We start from the raw sequence: 27,733 nt of genomic DNA, 5'->3' as shown, positions 1-27,733 counted from the left end.
AAACATCTCCCCACTGAAGGAAGCGGCAAGATTTTTTGCACAAGCGACATTTGGGTGGAAAGTAGATTTAGAAAGTTCTAAAAGTTTGAGGGATTAAAAAAAAAAAAAAAAAAAAAATCGGTTTCAAGGGCTGTTTTGTCTGAGCTCATCTATGAAATTTTCTCTTTAAGTGTAAAAAACAATCTGTAGCAAGACAGTGTATTATGTGTGTGTGTTCCATTCAACAAGCTACGTTAGCTGTCCATTTGTTTGGAAAATGTTTAGTGCTTCCAAAGCGGTTCACTGCGTTTTATTGCGTCCTCGGGGAATTAAAGTAATTTGGAATATGTGTAGTGAATAAGTGCGGGTTTCTACAATCGTGACCAATGTCCAGATTTTTTGAGATGAAGAAATTCCCCGAAGGCAACAATAATAAAAAGCAGACGTTTCTTAAGAAATTCAATCAAATAAAGCCAAACTTTTCAGTCTGTGGGTATGTGCAGTACGGAGAGGAGGACACACACTAACAGGGTTTTTCCGGCTGGAATGATCTCCCCCCTCCCCCACCCCCCCCTCCCTCTCTAAGGCAGGTGTAGATTGATTAGTTATCCTGCAGCCATCACCAAGCGCAGTGAGACGGCCGAGCACGCCGTTCCCTCCCCCACCTCCCCATGTTACACACCTGCACATATCTCCATCACACACCTGTACATCTCTGTCCCATACGTTTCTATCTGTGTCTCTGTCATCACCTTTCTCAGTCTCTCACATTTGTAGAGACACCCTTAACCCGTCTCTCACACTCTCACACACACACACACACACACACACACACACACACACACACACACACACACACACACACACACACACACACACACACACACACACACACACACACACACACACACACACACACACACACACACACACACACTATAGTACATGTTATGAATGTACACACGCAGAGACACACACATGCACAGACACCATCTGCTCGAGATGACAGGCGCAACCTTCCTGGGCGTAGTAATTGATGAATGACGAAGACGGTGCATTTAGGGTCTCCCTGCCGCTCCTTTTCCCGATGCCGAGCCCCAGAGAGCAAACGGGTAAACCTCTACGCTCAGACACACACACACACACACTCACTTATGCACACACCAACACATTCAAACACACACACACACAGAGTGGTGTTAGCATGCTGATTGATTGATTGGGGCGGTGGGTTTCATGACGGCTGGTAGCATTTCTCCACATCATGTCAACGCCCCTGGCAGCGAGAGTCTCACAGAGATCTCTGAGGAATTAGGTTATCAAAGTCAGCGGGCTGAATACCAAGGTGGTGCCCATCATGCAACAGCCTAAACAGGTTTAGAATAATTGGAAATTTTCTTTATTTTGTCAACTCTGTCTTGTAAAGATTATGCGATGTGTAATAAATTATAATTAATCACTTCAGGAAAAAACACGAATGGGTATTTTTTTCAAAATAATAAGGACATTTTATCGATAACGAATATATCTGCCAACTACTAACTGCCAAAGCCAGATTTTTTTTAAACTGAACATATTAAGCAGAAGAGCCGTACAGTTATATTTAGCCAACCTAAAGTTCACAGTGCAAGTTAAGGAAAGATTTTCGTTCTATTTAAATTAAAATTAAATATAAGAAAAAGTCAAAGATGATTTTAAACATGAGAGCAAATTGCCGTAAAAAAAACCCTACTGAGAAGCATATATTCCGAATGTGCCGTCTACATGTCCAAAGAATGCTTCTAAAACCTGAATAACATGGGTAATTACCACATGTCTCAATCAGAAAATGCTCCATTCGGAATCAGGCCTAATTCAGAATATCCAGACAGAATATAATGTTTACATGAGACATATCAAATTCGGAATACTGTCATATTCAGAATAATAGTGGAATATGAGTGTGCATGTAAACATAGTCAATGTGTAATCTGTTTGAGTAGCTTAAACTTAGCAGCAAAGGTGAAGCAGGATGCTAACCCTCGTCTCCAGTGTTCCTTGTATTACATGTCAGACCATCCACCCTTAACCTTCTCACTCCAACTTCTGTGCACCATGAGGCAACCTGTTCTCTCAACTCGTCAAATACTGCCGTTGCTGACACTAGGAGCGCCATAGTTTGAAGCATATATACTGAACAAGCAGCGGTGTATATACATATCAAATTCATAATTTGAATGGACTGGATGGAAAGAAGGTTCTAGACGCAAACAAACAGTATATCCTGAGGCTTACATTCACTTATCTCTCAAGGTTTCACTCTTATCCACCTGTCCTTTCATTCATGCGTCATCCTCTCTATTTATCATCTGTCAATCCATCTCTCAGCTGGTGCACTAACCCACCCATACATCCACCCACCGAGTCTAGCCAAGTGATCCAAGGAACTCATTACCTCCTCCCATGAAAAGAAAAATACACCTCTTGGCCTTGTAGCTATCACTGACCAAAGACTCACAGCGCAACATCAAAGTGTGGTAACACAATGCGCATGTTTGAGTGTTGGGAAGAGGATATGAGGGAGTGAGGAGGAAGGCCGGGGAGGGTCCGAGTGTCAAGTCCCATTGGGGTCAGAGGATGGCGGCTACATTTACCAAAGCAAACAGCCCAGAGGAGCAGAGTACTTCACCTGTCGCTGTGGATTACTCCATTATCACATCTACCAGTCTCACAGCGTCCCGTTCAGACCACTCACTATTCAAAATTCATACAACATGCAGAATGGTGGGTTCTATGAAATGTTAAACTGAGGCATCGCTAAAAATTTAACAGAGGCATTGAGGTAGTTGATGTGAGAGGAGTCGACTCCATTATTTGGTTGTTGCGTGTGAAACCGCTTAAACAAAGGAGATGGCTTTTTTTTTTATTGTGATCTAGAACAATGAAAGTAGTCACACTTTATGGTACTATGATGTGCAAAGATACATTAAATTATTTTTCAATAATATTTCTGAATGTAGTGCAGAAAGCACAGATTTAATACGAGAAAAATGCATATACACACACACACACACACACACACACACACACACACACACACACACACACACACACACACACACACACACACACACACACACACACACACACACACACACACACACACACACACACACACACACACACACAATGTAACATATGCTATGTTACTGAAAACATTCAGTTCCAAATCAGGAAGCATTGTGCTGTATACACAATCAGACTCTGACTAACAATACAGTTAAATATATATATATATATATATATATGACACTATAACATAGAAAACAATGACAAGATAAGAAGAAGTGGACGGAAAAATCACATAAAGAAACGACAAAACAAGACACTGGTTACATCCACACAAGGTTTGAAAAACAAAAAAGGAACAACATAAAAAATACAAATTTATTACCACTGTTGGTGTTTATGAGGATTATTGGTAATACAATTTGGTTAGAAGCGTATTTGTGTGTACGTGTCCACATGCAATATGTAGATGTACTTATACTAAGATCCAGATACTAAACAAACCGTCATCAAAGCGACCGGTTGGTGTAATATACGTATGTATCCTCACATAAGTTACTGCCCTGAATCGCTTAAGCTGAACATCCAATCAGAGTGATTTCTCTCACTGGCAGTCTCTGCCATCGATTCAAAATGCTCAATCGGCCAAAAAGCCAACAGCAGGGGCAGACTAAGACAGGACACAACGTAAATTCATTGAAAAAGGCGCTCAACAACAGCCAAATATATGTCAATGGGCGACCATAGTTAAGTACTATATACTTATATTTTATAGTTTTATATATATATATATATTTTTAAATGCAAAAGATGTTATATGCCAAAACATCTCTATTTTTTATCACAGTAACACTTTGAGTGATTGTGTGTCACTTGGTTTGACTGTGTGTGTGTGTGTGTGTTTTTTTTAATCATTGATACAAAATGAGCTTATAGATTATGCATTTAAAAAGGCATAGAGAGAAAAGATGAACAGAGACATCGACAGTGCGCTTGACACATTTCTTGTTAATTGACACAAAGCAGATGAATGATTTTTTTCTCCCGTAGTGACAGTGGAGGCCACTAAAATCACTATGACCATCATACTGAAACAGGCAAATACAGTATGAACAACGCAGCTTTACAAACTTAAAAAAACTACAATTCAAATATGAACAAATCTTATACAAGAATTTAATTTAATTGACCTGCGATAGCCCATCCTGGACTGAAACCGTTCTCCTAGCTCACATGAACTGGGTGCTCGCTTGTGCGTAACCAAGAAGCATTAAGGGAGATTGCTGCAGAGACAATTGTCATTGGTTTTTGCGCGTTGCTTTGAACAGATGACTTCTAACAGACGCTTTAATTTAGTTCTGAAGGCTGAGCCCGTGCTCCGCTGCCACACTGGAGACCGGAATTACCAGCCTCTCCAACCATGGGATCTCCTGATCCTGCAAGCACGCGTTTCCTCGGGCGCAAATTCCGCAGCATGTGCTTCTTCTGCACCGGTGCGCAGCTGCACCGTCACCACTCAGACACGCTCCACGGACTCCAGTTGATCAAAATGACTTCAGATTTTTCTGTCATTATTAAAAAAATTCATACAATGCCGGAAAATACTTGGTTACAAAACCACTGGTTTACACTGGAAAATTGGTCAAATTTGATAATAAAATAACGGTATTCATTCTCTGTATGTAATTGTTCATGTTCATGTTTTTTTAAGGATATAAACTGAGACTGGCCAACAACAATGAGAGCAATCATATCACATTCATACAGGGTTAGTAGTATACAGTTGCTTGTTAAAAATTTTTTTTTTCAAACGTGCTGGTTTTGGACCGGTACTCGGTATCCGCCGATATGCAAGTTCAGGTTTTGGAATCGGGATCAAAACATCTCTATTTAATATTAAAGTGGCCCTATTATGCTTTTCCACTTTTTCCCTCTTTAGTATGTTATTTATATTTTTGTACACGTAAAAGGTTAAAAGTAAAAGTTACCCTCCCCCTCAGAAGCTCCTGAGCTGCCTGAAATGGCTCCATTGAATTATCTCCTTCACTTCCGTAACTTTATGAGGTCACAATGTTACGGAAGTGACGTAACGTAAAGCTAGTTTGGCCCTCAAACAACAAAAGAGAGAGACGGAGCTGAAGCTCCAGAGGAAGAGTTTTTTGAAATGTGAAACGTTGACCAATCACAACAGAGCGAGCTAGCTGACCAATCAGAGCAGACTTTGCTTTCTGGAGGGAGGAGCAAGTGCTACAACGGAGCGTTTCAGAGAGAGGGTGAGAAGAGGTGCTACAGGACAGCCAGGATGAGAAAAACAAGGCGGATTATGAGCATTAACTCATGTAAACATGTTGTAACTGCAACTTCAGATAAAAATATGCACCCGGAAAATAGCATAATAGGGCCTGTTTAAATTAACTGAATGGTACACTAGGTCTAGTCAAAAAGTTCTGGATGGTAGCCCTGAAGCTGGTGGCTGGGGGTGGATTTAGCTGCACCGTACTTTTACCCTGAAGCAATACTGAATGCCAAGGCACTCATAACACTGTGGTTTAACTAGGTAGCAGACAGAACTTTGGAAATGGCACAAAAGACATATCCAGGGTAAAGAGCCATCCCTAGAGAGAAGAGCGACACCAAGGAGTCCCTCTTCTCCTTCTCAGCAGCATGATTAATAACCCCGGTGCCCCATAATCTCTCCATCATCTATCTATGTAAATGCCCCCGGACCTGCAGCGCCAACACACTTTGACTGATGGCTGTTCCGCAGCAGTGGGCTTGTTGTGTGTGTGTGTGTGTGTGTGTGTGTGTGTGTGTGTGTGTGTGTGTGTGTGTGTGTGTGTGTGTGTGTGTGTGTGTGTGTGTGTGAGAGAGTGAGAGGGAGGGAGGGAGAATGTGTGCGCACAGTTTTGCATATGTACGCAGGGGGGGGTGTGTGTGTATGTGTGTGAGAGGATGTGAGGGTTTTTGTGGATGGAAAGGGAAGAGATGAGAAGAAATCACATGGTCCCTCTGTCTTGTCACAGTCAGCACGGCCTCACAAACACGCTGACTGTTTTTGTCCGTTACTAACACACATGGGGAGAAAACGGCACAGCACACAAGAACAAGGCACATGGGAGGTTAGAATTTACACACACACACAAATCAGGATTTTCAGCCGTGGCAGTTTCAATTAATAGGGTGAATGGGATTAATTGGGCATCTCAAAGCACCATTTTGAATATAACATGAATTAATAATGCTTGTATAATTTTGTATTCAATAAAAGTGTCTTTTGTTCATATTAGTAAGGAGTTTTTCGTGGATTTTACGTGGTTTGCAGCACTGGGAGAGTAAGTGCTGGCAATGTCCCCATGTTTGTCTCATATATTGACAGTGGACAAACAGAAAAGTGTTGGACCTGAAGGACGGGACGATAACCTGGGAGTCAGAGCTCTTTCTTTGGGACTTTTGGTACAAAGCTGTGTGGAGATGTGAGGGGAGCCCATGAGAAGAAACATTGACCACACTTTCACACCTCTCCTCTAGGAAATGTTTCAAGTTTCATGCAGCCTTGCGGGTAGACGTTGCCCCTCGTCAGGAGAGAGAGTCAACATTAGTGGGAGCAAGTGAGGTCTTAATTGCCTTAATATTTCTAATTGCGAACTGTGTCTGCTAAAGGCATCACCAGGATACTAATGTTTCCTGCACATCAAATAATATGTAGTGAATAAAAAATAAAAAAAAAAGGGTAATGTTACGATATGTTTAAAAGTGGTCCTTGAATTTAACAATACTGCAAAAGTACTGTACAATAAGAAGAATAGTTCTACACATAGGTTGAGGATGGGGGATGGGGAGTGCTGATTGGTAAAGCTTTGTGTTCTTTTAACCACAGAAATCCTTCAGGCAGATTTGGGCGAACAGACAGATAATAAGACAGTCATGAAAAGGTCAAAGAATAACATCGTCTTAATGTGCACCTGACTCTGTCTGAAGACAAAGGGGAAATATTAGGAGGCCACTCTGTTTCAGATACAGTCAATCCAGCAGCAATGCATCTTTTAACAAATAATAATAATAATAATAATAATGTTTTTACTTTCTTTATAAATAAAAAATATGCAGCAGTGAAAGAGCAATATTATAAAATGGACTGTTCCAGTCCTTAATTAAGATTGGCTGAGCCGCGTTCGAAGCCATTTTAACATACTGTAAACACAATACACTTTGACCACATTACCATTTCAGTATAACTGCGCCAATTATTCACCTATTGTTTAAAAAAATGTTGGATTCTGTTGTGAATTTTGATTTATTGAGTTGGCTAAGCAAGGATAAGTGGCGGAAAGAGATGGACAGATAGAGGAGGAGGCTGAAATTAATGACAGAGAAATTGAGGAGCTGAAAAAGTCAAGAAATGAAGCAGGGACCATTAAACAGACGACAGTGTGCCCGTCGTCTGTTTTCAGACCTGGTGAGCCGAGGAAGATATGGCTTTTGATTTTAACACAATCACCAAAATGTAGCTTAACCCTGTGAACCCTATGATTTCAGCAGTTATGTCGGCATTTGTCTGGGGCTGAATAGGTACATCATTGATCAGCCCATCCTGGTGTCTGTTGAAAGATCCTGGATTTATCGCTAGCAGAAACGTTTTCATTGGAATAGTGGAAAAAAAGAAAAAAACATTCCACCACCAAGTAAGGTTGGTCGATATGACAGTATTTACCATGCAACGGTAGAAATGTGTCCACTGGTAGACATTTGTCAATTCTTTTTCCTATTTTGGTGTGATCTCAAGTGAAAAGAAGAAAAAGTATTGACAAATGTTTATCAGTGGACACATTTCTAGATAACGTGATTTGGGCAGACGTGGAGGAGGAGAGTGAAGTTGACGAGGAGGCATCCCAAACAACCCATGATGACGAAGAACTCTGGTTTAAGCACACTGATTTATCAGAATTTTTGTCAGCAAATAAAAGTAGTTTATCTAGATTTTTTGTGTTTTGTCAGCTTTTTGAAATAAAAGATGTAAGCATGCAAATTTCCCCGCTTTTAATAATTATCTTATCTTATTCGGAAAAAACAAATTTGTTTGATTTTTTATAGTGCACAGGGAGGTATATGTTTCCACACATTTATTGTTGAAAAGCTATTCTTTAAGTTTTCTTTCCTTATATTCTTATATATAACTGATAGCATTATTATAAAATTATTGCGAATTATCATAAAATTCTTATAAATATCATTTTACATATACTTTGATTTTGGCCATATTTCCCAACACTACCACCAACCGTTAACAGAGATAGACTTTCAGAGCTGCACATCGAACCAACAAAGTCTGGTTCGATGTGCAGCTGCATATGGGACGCTGAGCTACAGAGGGCAACCGCCAAACACAATCCTGAATCATTTATCAACTGCCAGGACGAGAAGTGTTATTCAATGAATCAAGTACGCAATGCTGTCATTCAAAGAATGCACAAAAAAAAACCGAATGAAAGAACCAAAAGTCTACAGGGATTTATGTTTGAGCAGCTAAGGAGCCCACTGTGCCCCGTCGCTACATAGGAAGAATACCTGTCGTTACTGCCGCCCAATCCACCGGCCTTATTTCTCCATCCAGAGCGGACAAACAACACCAATGATCTCTGGTAAGTTAACAATATAACTTTAGCTAGCTTGAATGTTTAGGCTCACTTTCATACAGCTGTGTTGTCAATGGACAGCAGCTACACTGCAACAAAAATGATATCGCAGCAACAGCTAAGGCAAAGGGAGCATAAAGCTGCAGATGGTGATACATATGTGGTTTTAATGTAACTGCAACATGATGACAACTTTATTTTTCTTTCTCATAACATTAGGTATACTACAGAGCCCATGGAGGTGAACTTCCTTGGCTCCATATTGCTATGGATTTGTAACGTATCCAGCACCGAGACAATCTACATCAACCACTTATTGAGAATCACCATTGTACAAAAACTCTGAAGCTGGTCTAGAGGCAAAATAAATCATATCAGTGTTCTTGCAATCTTATTGGCGTCCAAACTACAGATGGAGAAGATGCCGGAACAATGGCAACTCAAACGAACCTGTCCAGAGTCACTACTGTACCAGTAAAGAGGATTGAACACTCCTTCAACTATTGCACAATTACTGGCGATATCCGGATAAATGTTAACGATCAACCCAATCTTTACGTGTCGGTGACTAACCTGATTGCATGCTTTCCGCTGGGTCCTAACAACGCCCTTTAGCTGTTTCAAAATCACTGTAAACCACGGCCTCTTGTGGCTTAAGTTTAAATCTGTTTCACATGTTGTGCATCCATCATGAACAGGTACTTCCATGATGATTCCTCTTTGATTGAAAATAAGGATGAAGTTTGTGTTGTCACTGCTTTGGTTGACATCATTATTCTCTCATCACCAAGTATATATTCCCAAACCTGGAGGAAGTCCTCTGGGTGATCCAACCATAATGATTTGTGGGACTGTTGTTGCTGCAGCATGAACCTAACAAATCTTGACCTAATTCTGGTTTTAATGCCGAGGGTAAACCTGATCTGATTCGCTAATTATCAGCCCATCTCATCTTGTAAGTGATAATTACAGCTGACTGATTGTTGGATAATTACAATGCAGCTGGAATGAAAACAGACACTTATTGATTAGATTCCATCTAGACGCCGTTTGGAGATCTTTCATCTTCCATGATGCCGTAGCAGCTATACCAACCTTATCATGTCTTTAGGTCTATAAAATGAGGTATCATGAACTTCTCTTTCTCATCTATTTTGAAACATTACAGTGATTTGTAAAAACAATATATATATATATTTTTTTCCAAATATACACATATTTACATATTTTATCAATTAATAAATGAATTATAAGTATATTCCCTGATGTTCTTTCATTTTCTTTAAGCCATTGATCTGGATTGTCAGCAGAGAAGAGATTTGCTTGTAGTTTTTGTTTAGTTCATGGAATAAATTATAGTAATTAACTAACCTTTTTACAGAGCAAATGAGTGTTTAGATTTAAGGGGGAACTGTGAAAATTCTCTTTAATTGTGTCTTTGACTTGGACTGAACTAAAACAGCATCAAAACATACCTTATTTAATGTTATATTGAAATACAATCTGTAGTTTAAAGTCACAGTTAGAAATTAGTTTTGGCCTTAGTTAAAATAACTGAGGAGCTGGTTCTAAAACAGTCATAATTTATTACTTGTGCTGCTATATGAACTTCATAAGCAAACAAGACCATCAGCAATGATAATTATTATTTCTATACAATTATAATAATCATTTTTTAGGTCTTAATGCCTTGTCATTGGTGCCACAAGGTCTGTGACTGGTCATACTTGAAAAACATTATGCATGTTCACCATAAGTCTTTCAGCGCAAACCCACAGAAGTGATCGTTTTCAAATCTTTCATTGGCACAGACCGACTTGATGATGATTGCCTTGATCTAAATGTGAGAAAAACGGAGTCACTGGTTTTAATTCTGTGTTTACAAGTGAGCTTCAATTACAAACTATCACATGAGAGGTAAGTGGAGGATAAATATCTGCAACTTTCCCCCAAAAAACCTTCACTGCCTTTACTGAATATCTGAGTATCCAGAGGATAGCCTGCACCCAGCAAACACTCCAAAGCACCTTTTTCAGTGAGCCGCCCTCACACAGATCTTCAGAGGGGAGACATGTTGTTAATAATTAAGGCTGTGGCTGGAGGCACAGGGAGGCTAAACTTCCTCTAACAAGTGGCTCTCTGACAGCGCAGACATATGGCTCTCACTTCCACATATTCTCCTCAGCCCTCCAGACTTGTGCATTTCACACACGTCCAAGGCGGGGGTGAGAAACCTCCATCCTGACTGCCAAAGAACAATAAATCAAATTCCTAATGGTCTGCTACAATCGGATAATTATGAGCGTGGCAGCGTGGCACGAAAAGGGAATTTTCTCCTTCAAATCGAGTGAAGCATTTAGCCTTATTTCTTGCCAAAGCTCTGTACGTTTGATACAATAGACCACACAGGTTGTTGTTTTTTTTGTTTTTTTTTAAATGGAGACCTCCCAAATGTAGGTATTTGAACAACAAACTTGTCAAACTCTGAAGCGATCAACTGTCTGTTATTGCATAAATATCCTACAATAGATGAACCGAAATGTTATAACTACTATTAAAATATATTTTCTGCTTGATTTGAATGTATTTTGTTTAAGGTATGAGATTCATTTTCTATGTATTTATTGTCAAAAGGTTGTCTGTGTATCCAAAGCCTGATATAGCTTGTTTCTCTGTGCCATAGATCTCTTAAAAAAAACTGCCAAAAACCCATCAGTTAACCAAACTGTTCAACTGGCTGACTTGTTCCTTCATTATCATGTACATGGGCACTGTAGTTTATTGAAAGTGTATCCTATACATGTCCTGCTGCTTTAGTACCATATAGCACACACCATGTCTATTAATCCGCTGTTGTAAATAGTTGCCAAGTCTTTTACTCCTTTTACAGTTTGGCAAAACAGTATCCAGCTGTTTTCGAAAATTACATATCCTTTTTTTTTTAAATGTAACAATATATATTTGTGACCTATGTTTAAAGATTCATGTCTACGGTAGGAGCCCAATGGGCTTGGGGGCTGACAGCCACAAGCAGTGTGGGAAGTTGGAACGCGCCGAAAGACGGACAGGAATATTGTTGGTTTTGGTCTTTTACATGAAATTTGCTTTTAATAAGCAAAATATAGAACAACACCAGCCTTCACCTTTAAACTCAACTCTTATCTCATTACTCTGTAACCTTCCTCAGATAAACTGTCAATTTCCTCATTATTCAAGCTGAGTTAGAAGCTTATCTGTCCCCATGACTGTATTTAGAACCAGAGCCAAGCTAGAAACCCATTAATGTCACACTCATAAATAATGACTGCTAATGAGTTATGGTTGCCCATTAGAACACATCAAGATCATTTTCTGTCCTTTACGCAGTGATACAATATGCAAGAAAATGACAAAGTATGCCACACAAGTTTGACAAAGTGACACATTTAGTTTAGCTGAAGATTACTGGATGACCACTGATGCTAACGGTTAGCATTTGGACTTTTATTCAGTTATTTTAAAAACAAAGGGAATGAGGAACAACAAAGACTTCCCATTGCAGGCAGCAATGGGAAGTCAGCTGAACTATTTTTTCGGGTAAACTAAGCATTCGGCCAGGGAGAAGAACCGTCATTTTTAAGGAACCATTGCCTTCCATCCTTCCTTCCTTCCTTTCCTTCTGTTGGGTGGGGGAGGGGGGACAAATCTTGTTTTGATGCCGGCGCTGTCAGGGGGCTCGCCAGAGAGGATAGTAAACACTGCCTTTGCAGAACATTTAAAATCAATCCTTCAGCCACAGGCCTCGCAACCCCCCCTCGCTTCTCTCTCTCTCTCCCCCTCTCTTTCCCCGAGCCTTTCTTCCTCTCTCCCCTCTCTGTAATGTGTCTGCTGCTCTCTGAGAATAGAGGCAGCACTTAAAAGCTGGGCGTCGGGGCTGAGTTTTGTGACAACAGCCCCGGCTTTTATTACCATGCTGAGATGTGACCAACAACCCCCAAGAAGCACACGTATAAACTTTCACACGTCCACGCATGTGCGCAGTCTGACACCCACATAGACCGCACACACACACACACACACACACATCACCCTGATGAGCAAATAATCATGTCATTAGCCTATGTGCGTTCAAGGCACTGGCTCATTTGCCAGCAGCCAAGCCGTTACCTTTGCTTATGATTGGCCAGGAGATTAGCTGAAAATCATTTTGTTTCCAGCGTTACTGCTTGATTAAGTCACCATTTCTCCACCAATAAAAACAGTCAACAGACACTTCTACCAGACGAGCATTGATGGTGGAGTGGAATACTAATGAATGTATAATTACGCAATGATTTAGTATCTTTCTTTTTTGTATGTCTCGTCAAGGCGAATTTCCTCCACATCTCACCTGTGGCCTCGTCTCAGTGTGTGCCATTAGATGGCTGAGCGGCGCTGTGGTGTCCAACAGCTGGTGGAGAGCATGTGAAATGTGACCCCAGAGAGGGTAATGTGAACCCAGGTCCACACAGACAGCACTCTCACTCTGTGCCGGTCACACCGAGGATTGTGTGCGTCACCCACCACCACCACCACCACCACCACCTCCTCCTCCAGGGAGCGTTTCATTCAATTTCGTTCAGCAGGTCGGGTGACAGGAAGTGTTTTTTTTTTCCCACTGCGACAACTTCCATACGGATTGTCTCATGGCATTATTTGTTTCATATCAGCAATTCTTTCTTTATTTTTTATTCTCAATCGCTGAAAACAAGTAAATTAATTAGGTAATGTCAAACGGCCATGTTCGCCTTCCAGTGGCTGGCAGGTGTTGCTGTGCTGCACCCTAACAACAAAGCACCGTCATGTTATCCTGCAGTGATGCAGTCAGCTTCAAGGCCAATCGGACACGAATATGTCACCCGGAGACCTGTGATTGTAAATGTCACCTTTCGGCCAATTTATGTAATTTTAAAAATGGTAGTATGCGGTGGTGAGATGTTCACTACAGTATCATTTCTACACGTTCTGTCAGGTTGACAGTGAGTCTGGCAGCGTTGTGGTTGAAGACACAAACGACACTGTACACTGTCCAATAAAAGCACATTTCTGAAATGTATCTTAAATAAAATTTAAAAAAAAAGAATTAAAAAAATGTGCTAGAGAAATGGAGGGATGAAATAGTCAAAATGCATATATAGAAGACTAATCTTGATTTTATTGAGGTGGATAAGTGGGAGACGCATAAGGTTAAATACGATTGCTTGCGGCAAGAAAAAGACAATTTTTTTGAGTAAATAATAAATTAGGAACTAAAACATCCTCCAGTAAAAATGTGATAATCATAACTTTAAGGTTCAGGCAAGCACGCTGTAAATGGCCTTCCCCTCTTTATCCCTGGAAATCAAAATGGTCTTTCCGCTATTGACTGACTGAGCGGTGAGATTTCTACGCTGCTGCACATTACTTCAGATAGGGGCTTCTGGTGGGGGTGGGGGTGGGGAAGGGATTTCTGGTACAAACAGCCATCAAAGATGGGGGTGTTTCATGCGAGCAAAAGAAGCTGCAGCGAGGGCCGGCTTTCATAGTTCACGAGCAAGGCTTACATAGCAAGAATCCCCGGAAACCAGCTCAGTAAAGAGGGAGACATTTTACCCTCCAAACCAAAGCTTCAGGCACCAAAAGACGGGGGAGAAGGAAAATCATATTCAAATAATACATCTTACCGAAGAGTTAAAGTGCACTTTTATTTTCAACTCTGGCATTGAAAAGTGGAAAGATGAAATTTCAAATACATTATGTTATATTAATTATCAGAATTAATCTCTGACCTTTTGCCATTTACTTACTAAATAAGTGAAGTACTGTGATAGAGTCCATTGTAACGGTTTAAAGAATTATGTTGTATGCTAAAATCCTTGGACAATATTTTAATCTTACAACCTTTTTACTCATTTGTGTTTAAATGTATCCTTGAAAACCCACTGGTTAAACCCTCTCATTGTTTACTGCCTCCGGTCGCATTCAAACTTAATTTGTGAGATTTATGGAGAAAGCATGAATGCATCCCAAAAGATTATCAAGAACTTTAAAAACTTTTCAACTTAATTTATGAACTGAAATAAAATGTTCAATGTGAGCTGAAACAGGTTCATGGCAACAGATTACACAATGAAGCTAATAAATCCTAATGTACAGTCGTAGCAGATGTTTTTCATCATTATTGCTAGTGTAACAAAGCATAAACAATCATACTGACGGTAAAGGCTGCTTTTTATATACTCTATACTGCAGTGAATGGAGACATGAGATATATATTACAGTGAGAGGCATAAAGGCATGACATGTAGCCGCAAAACTTTCCCGCTGTTGAGTTTTTTGAGTTTGGTTAAAGACTTGCTTACTTGGGTGTACTTTACAAATTGGGAAATATTAAGTAAAAATGCAAAGTAAACAGTGAGTGGTTTGTATATAATTTAAGAAAAGTTCTGTATCATAAACCTACTGTAAATAACAGTATTTTATATATTCACACGCAATAACAATGTTCCTCACCAGGCTTTACACATTGACTCCTATCTATATTTACACACAAAGTTGAAACTTTAAAATCTGTTAAAAATCTGAAAATATTTCTGTTAAGTGACAAACTGCAAACACATCAAGAATCAGAATCACAAAAGTTGAGGGCGATGATGTTGGTTGTGCGATGCTTCTGATTGGTCCAACTTGGAAAGGTATTTACAGCTATTTGACGACTCCGCACTACCCGGCAATCAACACGCAGCTGGACATTTATTGTGCTCCAGTTTTTTATTGGACCATAAGAAGAGACTGCGTCACCAGGGCAAATGAGCAAATGCGCTGAGGTTAACAGATGCACAGTGCACACGGGCCTCGATCTATGAGCTGTTCAGTCTTTTAAAGATGATTTGCAGAGCCAGATGTCACAGCCGACTTCCCTTCCTTGCTACTCAAAGCAACAGGCTCCTTCCCTCAACCTGTCAACAGGTGTTGTTTCAGAGGACAGGCTGTCCAGGACTGTTGTGGGAATATATGAGACCTCACTACTCCCACTGCCTGGTGGTGGGAGTAGTGAGGTCTGTGTTGTGGGCTTTTCAAATGCAATTGTGGTCATCAATATTATGCATGCCACCGTTGAGAAACATGATTATCTCACAATTTGACTGGTCATTTAGTCAAAACTAAAAAAACAACTATCTCTTAATCAAGAAATGCAGACAAACAAATGTTAGAATTTTTACGCTGTTGAAACTTATCTTCTAACATACAGGAAAACATCTTTCGGATATTTGAATAAGTTTGCAATTATTTTAGGCAAAAATGTAGAGCAGTCAAAATCATTTGAGATTTTATGAAGTTCATTTCATTACCGCCTTGTCAAAATGGTTCCTGAAGGGCAATATGCCAGTATAATCTTTGTGTGCAGCCACCCTAAACAAAAAAAGACAATATCTCTCTATGAAACTGCAAAAAGGTCCTTAATCTTTGAAAAGACCCGCTTTTAGAATTTGAACATAAGTCTCCAGTTTTGATTTAGGGACATTGATCAGAGGGGGATTTAAAAAAATGACCGTTCAGTGATGTAACAAGAGGAGTTTATCCTATACCATAATGCAAAACACCTACTATGACATCACAAGCCATGTTAGAGCGTTTGAAATGACGAAGAAGAGTGCAGTCACATGGTACCTAATGTGATGATGAGTATGTCCACACCCTACCATACATAAGTCTATGTATGTGCACGTTCGGCAGATCAAAAGCTGTGTTTGCGTGTCTGACGGACATTTGAAATGCCAAATTGAAATATTGTGGCCGTGTTGCGTCGTGGCTTAGTGCGGGTTAATTTCATCGTCAACAACTGTTTGTGCTGAAAATCCACACGGATATGATGGATGCTGAACAGAAACGGCATCTTCAAAAAAAATCTTTTTTTACTCTTTTGTTTTCTAAGAGGAAAGCTTTCTTCATGCATGGCTTCCGTTTGCTGCACAGTGAAAAATGTTGTTACCAGGCAACAGGCATAACAATGACACAGGTGCTCTCACTCTTTTTCTCTCCCTCTCTCCCTCTCTCTTTCCTCCCTCCCTCCCTCATCCAGTGTTCATGGGTTTTGCATCCTCTGCTCAATAATGTTAAATGGCACTTGTAAGTTCAGCATGAATTTGTTACACTTGTAAAAAGGTTGCACCTTGATTAGTCAGAACAACCTGATCTGGTGTCTCTTTATTACATTTAGCTTTGGGCTCCTGTGTGCTGGTTTTTTTATTTTACTTTATAATAGTTTTTTGATAAATAAAAATGGCTATATGGCATTTTTGCCTGTTGCGAAACCTATCAATGAAAAATTGCAGGGGAAGTCTATTAATTCATTTCCAATTCCAATTCAAAAATGTGTGCCTAAAAATATTCGCTGAAAGAGGACAAAAACAGCAAATCAATGCCGTTTTTGAAGAAGAAAGTGTAATTCATGTAAATAAAAAATGACACTATATTGAAAAAAATTCACGAAACTAATATATTTGTATTGGAAACTGTAAAATGAGGTCACCGAAATTTAAATAAACAATAAACTAAAATGAAATGATAAGAGGATTGTTTTATACAATTTAACAGGGGAAAAAGTGCTTGATCAACAAGTTCCACAGCTATGATGATGGTTTCATGGAAACCTAGCAGACAACCGTATTTCCTGAAAGCAGATTTTCAAAGTTTCTTTCAAAAGCCAGGAGTAATCCGTGCTCACATTTTTCTAAACACCAAATCACAAACAAAGAGGCAGGAGAGGAGGAAAAAAGCAGCGGGCAGAACTAACAGGCTGTTAACACCAGCCTGAGCCCGGCCCGATCTCCTCCATGTCTGTCTCCTTTCTTGCTTTTCAGCGACGGCGAAGGCTTTGAGCTTCGTTAAATTGTCCCTCCGGCCCCTCCCCCCACCTCTCTGTCTCCTCACTCTCTTTCCCTCCATCTCCTCTCCCCGTCTCTCTCCCCTGCTCACACTCTGTTCTCTGCATCCCTCCTCCTCCTCCTCCTCCCCCCCCACCTCAGCCGGCAGTCTTTCGCCCTTAATCAGAGGGCTGCGGCTCCCCACGCTCCTCTACCTCCTCCTCATCACCCCCCTCCTTCTATCCTTTCACCACCAGCCGCCACTTCCCTCCCAGCACTCTCTCTCTCTCTCTCTTTTCTATCTCTTTCCATTTTTCCTCTCTCCTCCCGCCTCCCTCCCCCCACCCTCACACCGCCTTTTACACCCCTGCAGTTAGCGTCTGCCAAAGGCCGCTTCTGTTCATCACTCACCCATGCACTTAGCAACAAAAGATGCGTGGTAATTTCCCTGCGCGTGCGGCAGACCGCCGGCCCGGTCACACCCTGGGGTGGGGGAGGCGGGGGGAGGGGGGGCACTGGGGAGCGGGGTGCGCCGAGGCTCTTTGCCTCGCCGCCGCTCGCTGCTGACCCCCATGTCACGCATGATCGACGTTGGGGGAAGAGTGGTGGGCTGCGGCTGCGTGACTGGCAGGCCGTGGAGACGGAGGTGGTGGGGCGGGGGTGGGTGGAAGCACTGTCAAAGTGGCGGTGTGGGTGTGTGTGTGTGTGTGTGTGTGTGTGTGTGTGTGTGTGTGTGTGATGAGGGTGGTGGTGGTGGTGGGGTGTAGCAGGCGGGGGAAAGAGCAGCGCTGATGGCTTCCAACGGCCCTGGCCGCCGCGGTGTGTTTGTTAAAATGACTTCCTCGTGAGGCATTGTCACCGGCTCGCTGCTGCAACGGCTCTCATCCACCCCAGCCTCCACAGCTTCATACCTTGTCTGTGTGTGTGTGTGCGTGTGTGTGTGTGTCTCACTTTCAACCACAGCGCTCCATTTTACTTTCCACAAACACAGCCTCTGCAAATGACCGGAAAAACTCTCCAAGTTCAGACAGAAACCAACACAGCTGCACATTTGCCGAACCTTATGCAGTGAAAAAGCAGCACCAAGAATCATCAAAACAACAGAGAGCATTTATGAATAAAGCCAAAGAGGTGAATCACACTTTTACACATGCCAAAATACTGTGCAAGCAAACACACACACACACACACACACACATAAAAATGAAGCGTGCATTCAGGCAGCTGAAATCGGCCACACAGGGGAGAGAATATTACTGGAATTCTCTGGGTGCAAAGCTACCCAGCAATGAAAGAGTAAGGGAGAGTGTGTATGTATGTGTGTGTGTGTGTGTGTGTGTGGTTGTGAGGGTGTGAGGGTGGTGGTGGTGGTGTACGGTGCGGGTGCGAGGACACCTCCATCCAATCTGATCAATGGCGATATTAATCTGAGCACGAGTCAGCCCCGCCGCCCCGGCATTTGATTAAAACGGGGAAGAAATATGACGTAACCAATAAATCTGTTTGTCAGAACGGCACGTGGCTCGAGAGGGGAGGAAATACCGGCACCGATAAAGGTGCTTAGGAGGAGGCGAGGAGAGGACGTTGAATGACAGCGAGAGATGGAGGGAGTGTAGAGTGGGGGGTGGGTGGAGCGGGTGGTGACTGACTGACCTCAGCATTTCCGCTGCGTGAGGGAGAAGCACTCAGGCTGAACCAAATCTTCACCTGCTCGCCTCCCGCTGCACTTCCACCAAACTACCTTTCCCTCCCCTCCGACCCTCTCTTCCTCCCCCCTGTTTCTTTCTCTCACCCTCTCCCAGCGGCACCGGCGGATAACAGAATAATCCTTCCTATGCTGTACTGGGAGCCTGAATGTGTTTGTGTGCGTCTGTGTTGTGGAGTTTTTGGGGCCTCTGCAGCACACCGATGGAAATAACTCCAGAGAACAAGAGCTGAAATATACGTTCTGTACATAAACATGCAGAACTGTGAAGAACATTTCACACAGTCACACATGGATACAGTGTTATATGCAAACAACTGAAAGTTGTTTTTAATAACCGTGTGTCAAAAGGAACTGTAAAATGTGTTTTTTTGCGGCTATTATGGGCGGCAGTTATGCTACACGATGAAGACTGGAAAGCAAAGCATCCCGAAGGCTAACCTCACCAGGCTATGATGCAAACGTTCATTAAGCGTTTCTTTCATCCGTCTTTCTGGTTAAAAAATAAAGCCTGTTCCTGAGGTTTCATTTGCATATTCTCAGAAAAATTGGCATTAATTGCAAAACTTGCTAACCTTTGTGATTTTATCAGTTATTGCTTTGTGATCAAAGACACTAATGCTGATACTGTACTTCTTCCAAATCCATATCCATAAAATTCACCAAAGCTCTCTTCTATAGTCATTTGTGCAATTTGTTATCTGTAATCTCTGCTGTCTGAAAACTTCCAAGCATTGGCTCCTCTCTGTCCTGCTGTTATTATTAACTCATGGACTAGCCACAAAAATACTCTTAAAAAAAGTAAATATCAAATGAACAACTATATAAGATCATATTTGAATAAACAAAAACCACTGTCCTTATCCAAACATACGAAATGAGCCACATGAACCACAACGTTGAAGGCCTTAACAGCCAAACCGTATGTGAAGATGATGACAAACAGTCTTGTTCTTCAGTTAAGATACAATATCGCTTAAATGCGTTGTATTTGAAAGCTCCGACAAACATCAAATTTTGTTCTTTAGTTTGAGTGTTGTTTTGAAAGTTTAATTAAAAACTGAGTGGTGCTTGAATGCTGCGACTTACAGTCTGTGGTACACTTCAGCTGCAAATTTCTGCATGTGGGGTCACAGAAATGGCAAAACATAGAGTTCATTATATATAATTCTTGAGGGAGAAGAACTTTCTTGTACTTCTTGACCTTTCCATAGGAATATATGACATTTCTGTCTATTGTTTGTATCATTTAGTTGTTTTATTAAATGATGGAATGTATTTTGGAACATTCTGTATTTACTTATTCCTACTTTCCAATCGTTTGTCTTTCTACTACAGTAAATCCTCAGTAAAAATGTTTCTTTCAGTGTTACACAGTGAAGGTTTATATTTGAAGCTAGAAAACAGCAGCGGTGTGAGTGGAGGAAAGTTGGTCCATTCATTAAAGTCTTCTCCACCCTTTTTTGCTGCAGCGGCGCCTTAGCCCAGGGGTCAGATTAAGCTGCCACACCCTTCCTGCTCTTTATTCAGAAAATATGGATTTAGTGAGAGCTATTATTTCTGATCCCCTATAAAGTCTCATAAAACTTTTTCCAGTTTTCCTTCCCATAAATTTACCCTCTGCATGTTTTCCACTGACAGACTGTTACAGACTGCAGTATCAATGTTTGTGAAAGCAACCACTACTGCTGCTGTGCAAGAGCAAACATGCCACTGTCCTCCGAAACTGGTTTCCTCATTTAAGCAATTTTGAGGAATTGCAGTTATGACATGATTCATTTACACAATGAAGCAAAAGAAGACAGCAGATACTCCATTTGCACACCTTGCAGAGAACAAAATGAGTGAGGCCGGTAAAAGCATCCGTGATTGTGGATGTGGTCTTAAAAGGTCAACCTGTGACTGCTGTCTGAAATAAACATCACCAATCACATCCCCTTTTATCATTTGAAGATGAACTACAATTTTGTTTCGGTCTGCCTAAAAATACACATGATACCTTAGCGAAGTATTAATACTTTTAATGTAAATCTAAAAAGGATGAAAAAGTATTTTTTGGGCAACTCTCAACTATTTTTTGCAAATCAGAAGACGGAGTGGAGAGAAATGAGTTGGAACATTATCAAGCACACATCCTCTGATTTTCTTCTAATATGAAAAAAAGGTAATTATTTTATTATTCTGGAAATGTTCTTGGTATCTTTGGAATTTGTCTTAGAGCAGAACATCTGTCGGTGCTTATAAAACAATACCAACACATCATCACTACACTGCTGCTTTCTACAATTGTTAAGTAACTTTACTTTTGTTTCTCAGTCACTGTCAAAGGTACATCTTTTTGAATTCAACAGGTGTAGTAAAAAAAAAAAAAATGAAATTGTGGTTTAATAAGCAGCCAGCTCTACAGATTGGAAGGATTAACTGACCATCCAGACGCTAGCGCTTAGCCTCGGTGACTGCACACATACCTCTAGTAAGCCCCAACAGTAGGCGACTCCCGTTAGCAAGCAAACATGTGAATGAGACAACTTTGGGACTGATGGGAGTCACATTTCTCCAAACCACTTCCTCACACCTCCAAGCTGAGCCTGGACCAGTCCCCTTCCTGAACACACAGGCCAAATTACCATTAACCCACCATCTAATTCCTTGTAAAACAGCAAACAAGTCAACTCCCAAATATCAAAGTAACAGAATTGTAATCCCGTAAACTTTCTTCTCCACACGTCACTGAAGGGCATAGTTAGGTAATGTGTTATTGTCCAACACTATTTGTCAGACATTATGTTGTTTTATGTGATAAATGGAGCACATTTTGGACTGGCGGCACAGAGAATGTGTTGTTGTGTAGGTGAGGCTGTTAATTAAGTTGAAGAGGGGATGACTCATGTGCCATCCACCTCCCAATGTCACTCCTTCAGTTCTGACTCGACGCTGGTTACCGTGGACACCGTCTGGACTGATGAATGCTGTGAGACACAAACTTGTTTATACGCTTATTTATCATTTGTGTTCGCCCTAATGAATGTTGCAAAGCATGTAATTAAAACATGTGAATAGAATGACATTTAAAAGACCTGACAGCTTTTAATAAAACAAGTTGTGTGCTGCAGTCTTATAGCAGCGATCGCCATCATTTTTTTGGGAGGCCAAATAAAGCTTTGTTTGCGTTACGTGGATCCCAAACCATCTGTGCAGTGAGCGGCCCTCCCATCACCCGAACGGGAAGCGAAGAAGAGGACGGATGAAAGGCTTAAGAAGGATGGAGAAGGATGACGGAGCGGCAGAAGAGATGAAGAGTGAGGCCACGCAGGAGGAGGACGGCGGTGGAGGAGGGTAGACCGGGATGTCACGTGACCCCTACTTCAACTCACTGCAGGGGGAGTCAGGCAGACAAAAGAACCTGTCAGCGTGCACGTAGAAGAGCGTGCACACACACACACACACACACACACACACACACACACACACACATACACACACACACAGCACCACAAAACTGTAGCCAGATAAAGCTGAGTGGCAGAGGGTACGGATGAGGGAATGGATTTTTTTTTTTTTTTTTTTAGGTCAAGCTAAACCTTCAAACATCAAGGTGCCTGGTATAAATAACCCATCTACCAAGAGGGATATCTGGCCGGCACAGAGGGGGGCAGTCAGGTCTTGACATCTACCTTCATCAATATCGGAACCGCTGTGTGGTCAGAGGAGGAAGAGGAGAGGAAAGGGAGGAACATTGAAGGCGAAAATATGATTTATTCTTTGTTGTTGTTTCTGTGCTAATGTGTGTGAATAACATCTAGTCTTCTGTTATATTGTTAAAATATCATTCCAGGTAGATTACTTTGGTAATGCCATATTTCTTGATGTATACAATATTCATTCTAGAGATGTAAAGTCCTGTCTTATAATGTAATATATACTCTGTCATGTTTTGCGTTTTATAAGCCTTTATAACAATCTACAGCTCAAAACTGGATTTTCCGAACCCCCACTAAAGGGTGCGATACTTCCTACATTGGGACCAAACTTTCACATTGGACATAAATCACTCTTGGAAGTAAATCATACAATATGAACGTAATTCCTAGGAATACTAGTCTGCATGAGGAAGCATTGAGATACAGAAGCCAGTGCCCAGTGGGTGGTCCGGATGTCATGTGTGCACTTTGACTCTCTGTGTGCTTTTTACAGTTGATCAGTTGTGTGTCTATTATCGTCACGGCCCGTCTCTTAGCATGCAGTTTCAGTTCCAGTGCAGTGATGGGTGAGGAGGGGAGAGCCATATCTGCGGCCCTCTTGCTAATTGAGCACGGCCCTGGACCCAGAGGTCTGCCTCGCAAACGCTTTCTTAATCCATGGCTGTTTAACGCCGGCTCTGCTTGAGTAATTAAGCAGATAATCTTCAATTAAACCGAGCTCAACCCCGCAACCCCCCTACCCCCATCCGGAGACAGATGGGCTTTGGAGCACACCGCTCCTCTTCCCCAAGATAAATGGTCCACTCCCCTGCCACGCAACCCGGGTGCTGCCATGCTTTATGGCAGGCGTGTGGGCCATTATCATTTTTTACCTCTGGACTTCAATATTGCCTCTGTGACACATATTTGGCCACGTTTGCTGTTTTTATGCTTTCAAGATTGTGTCCATTTCGAAATGCGTATTTGTAGATCATATTTTTGAAATGTCTTGATTGTGTATAGAATATTGTTTTTGCGAACTGCAGGGTATAGAAAAACATTTAATCTAATTAATTAGCCTTCTTTACAATTATAAATCATTAAAAATATAACTTGTACATTACTTCAAATATTCAAATTAAGTCATGCATTTAAACATTAATGACAAAATATAAATGATATATGACAAAACCGCAAAAAATAATCAGATAGTAATCAGATTCCTCCATATTTGATATCTGATCACCATGGTTGTGCTTACAACTGAAGCCTACCTTATAATAAGGAGGGGTCTTATTCTAAAGTCAAGGAGTGTCTATGGGTTTGACCCTCATTCTGAGCAAGTCATGTGATGTGCATGCAGATTTAAACATCTGGGTGACATTTCTACTGTGTTGGTCTCTTTTTGGCGTGTGGATCCTTGTTCTAAAACTGATTTCACATGTAAATGATCTCCTCATGATGATGGATGTCTTTGAACCTTTATACAGTTTGTGCCTTTTAAACAGTGAGTCACATCTATAGCACAGATATATATATTTTTTCTTATTGGCAACATATCAGAGGAAAAGAATAAAACCCAACAATGCTATACTCTGTCTCTTCATGCTTTCTAACAGCCCAACCCCGTCAGTGGCACTCGTTCATAATAAAGGTGTAAACCTTAAAAGAAGAAATAAAGACTTGGTCACATGTATGCAATTTCATTATTTTTCCTTCAACAGCTAGGAACTGTGGTTATCAATAAATGTTACTCAAACAGTAGTCAACAGAGCATTTATTTCAGACCATTTTCAGCTGTTGATTATGCTGTGCTGTGAAGGGGAGGAGGCTTGTATCAGGAAAGGTATCGGGCGTAAAACCTATGCCAAATCAGATATGCGAATCATCAAATGTTGATAATTAACCGTTTAATCTTTACTCTTTAACCGACAAATCCATTTTTTTACCAATCATAAAAATCAGATTCCCTATCTGCTGAGACCAGGGTTACCTATAGATGATGTAAAGACCCCTTACAGGAACAGCTGAAGGAAGGATTTACTGCAGCAGGACAGTTTGTGACTAAATATAATGTTCCCCATAATAAAGGAACATGACATCTATTGTCACTGTGTGGCTCAATAATGTGTTTTTAGTAGTATTTGGGCAACAATGGTAGTCTATGGCAAAGGGGAATAAGCCTTATGAGACAATACTAGTTTTGGTTAAATATAATCTATCCTTTCAGCTTTTATGGTTTTCTGGGTTTTAGCATTGGGTAAGACAGGAGTTTTTCGTGGTTGTAAAATTGCAGGAGGCAGCAACTTATAAAATCAATAAAATATTACAGCAGGGTACGGTTATAATATGATCACAAACCGTACAAAATACGCTCGTATTCAATGAGCCTAAATAGTAAAAGCCTCAGAATTCCCCTCACCCAACGCACAGACATTTAAGTTGCCTCGTGAGACCTCGGTGCCATTTTAGTCTCACGCTAACGATCTTCACAAGCTTATCAGTGCTGCTAACAGTTGCACATAACCCTCCCTCCCTCTCCCCTTATTCTCTTGCCACTCCTGTTTCCACAGCGGTAATTAAGCCATCAAAGCGTGCAACCATGCCCATCCTCCGTCTCTAAGGTGAGAATATGGGCCCACATGTCAAGTGGAGCGCAGCCACCCGTGAGTCTCTTTAAAAGGGGAAAGCACCCGGGACAGGCAAAGAGAGAGGTGTGTGTGTGTGTGTGTGTGTGTGTGTGTGTGTGTGTGTGTGTGTGTGTGTGTGTGTGTGTGCGCGGTGGGCTATCACCACAGCAGTTGCAATTGGCTGGTAGACAACACAGTGTGACGTAGTGCGGATGTCTGTAATATCTGCTGCCACACTGTGCTGGAGATCCACAGAGAACTGTTTGTGTTCAGCTTTGTTTCTGCAACATTTACAAAAAGAAGAAAAATTAAAGAGTAAAAAAAAATAAAAAATAAAAAAGCCTCTTCCTTACACACAACACACACACACACACACACACACACACACACACACACACACACACACACACACACACACACACACACACACACACACACACACACACACACACACACACACACACACCTGTCCCAATGTGCTCTTTGCAGCTCTTTCATTAAATTCCACCCACACACACTCTTGCACTGCTGTGTGTAATAAATCAGTGATGTGTTCAGTGCATCCCAGCAGTTATGTTATGTTTATTTCCTTGTACAAGGAACCTAACTCATCTATGTCTATTTTAGTGAATAGCAGCCTACATTTCCCAGAATGCCTTTTAACATTCCCCAGGGACCATGAATGTTACTGTTGGATTGAGTTGAGAGAAGTTTTTTATTTTAATGATATTCATAATGTTAGTTCACATTGAAACACAGGAGTCCAGGTGTTTTAATTATCCCAATTTAGTTTGTGAGAAATGCCCTTGCAGTTGGGACCAAACCACCACATCATAGCTGCTGAATTCATTCAAAAATTGACCCACAATCCCAAATTTAAATAATTAAAATCAGCAAATGCTGGAGCCACTGCTCTGATCTTTGAACCTGACGCACCAGATGCTTTGTTACACAGAACCATCTGATAAGCTGTGATTAGAAACCGTTTAGAAAATACTTGGCAAGTGATTGGATGTGCCATCTGTCAATCAAACTCTTGACAAAGCCAGTGGCTAGAAGAGCGAAAACATCTATTCCATCAAGAAAAGGCTTCAGTGCAGTCCTTTGCTCTTCTTTCAATGAAGAACTACTCTCCAGTTCTGATACAACTGATGCTATTGCAGCATCTCCACTAACTTCTTATGAGACGCCGTTGTTGTTTTAAATAGTTGCCTTCCCTTGTCGTCTCACACAGGTATATTGATAATTAAACGTTAACCAAAAATAAGAATTTTGACCGAGTTAAGTATTTAAAAAAAAAAAAAGAAAAGCTGAGCAAACCTTGGAGTAGTGGCTTGTTACTCAAATGATAATAGCTGGTCCACCTTAAAAGTCAGTCCACCTTTATTGACTGGGCTTGGGTCTTGAGGAGTTGTAGCATTTATTCACTGACAAAAAGCCTCAACTGTACACAAGCCGCACTGCTACGTTCACAGCTAGAACGTCACTGCTATCTTCATACTCACAGACCACACAGACACACACAACACACACACACACACACACACACACACACACACACACACACACACACACACACACACACACACACACACACACACACACACACACACACACACACACACACACAGTGCCGCTGGGCGTTCAATACCCTGGGAGGAACCCTGACAGATTATGCAAGGCAGACACACAGCTGACAACCTCGCAGCTAGACTAATTGATGCTGTATGGACTTACTGCGAGAATGGCTGCATGAGCCAAAAGCAATTCACGCAAAACATCGTGGCTGCAAACTCTCCCCGACAGGTGAATTGGCAACTGGGTTTCCAGTTCTACGCAAACACTGCAGCTGGCAGGTGATGATGGATCCTGTTTGAGCATCGGGTTAATTTTGCAGCCAGGCGGCTTGTTAGGCATTCCAACCACAGCACCCTTGCATGCCACAGAAATTTCTGGTTAATGATTGGTGTTAGCATCCATATCTCACACACACACACACACACACACACCTAAGCCACGCCCGTAGCTGCAAGTAGCTCTGCACAGGACGCCGATAGTTATGGACCATAGACGGTTTATAAGAAGTGCACGTAGTCATCGCGACGTCACCTATTGGTTTGTGGACTGACGTTTGGTGAATTCGCCGTCGCCATCTTGGATTACATCCGTCACCATGATGTTTTTTTGGCAACCA

General features: G+C 41.3%; 1 protein-coding gene across 1 annotated transcript in view; it reads left to right on the top strand.

Annotated features, from left to right (window-relative positions):
* The window catches only part of cxxc4 (CXXC finger 4), a 49,001-nt gene extending 26,432 nt beyond the window's left edge, over positions 1 to 22,569 (top strand). Inside the window, exons 2-3 of the mRNA XM_054603816.1 lie at positions 17,988 to 18,184; positions 22,428 to 22,569. Coding sequence (XP_054459791.1) covers positions 17,988 to 18,184; positions 22,428 to 22,569 — 339 coding nt within the window. The remainder of the gene's footprint in view (positions 1 to 17,987; positions 18,185 to 22,427) is intronic.
* Positions 22,570 to 27,733: the final 5,164 nt, after the last annotated feature.

This window comes from Anoplopoma fimbria, chromosome 9, assembly GCF_027596085.1.
Source record: "Anoplopoma fimbria isolate UVic2021 breed Golden Eagle Sablefish chromosome 9, Afim_UVic_2022, whole genome shotgun sequence".
Lineage (NCBI taxonomy): Eukaryota > Metazoa > Chordata > Actinopteri > Perciformes > Anoplopomatidae > Anoplopoma > Anoplopoma fimbria.
Note: the sequence above shows the minus strand (reverse complement) of the source record. Positions and strands in the feature narration are given on the sequence as shown.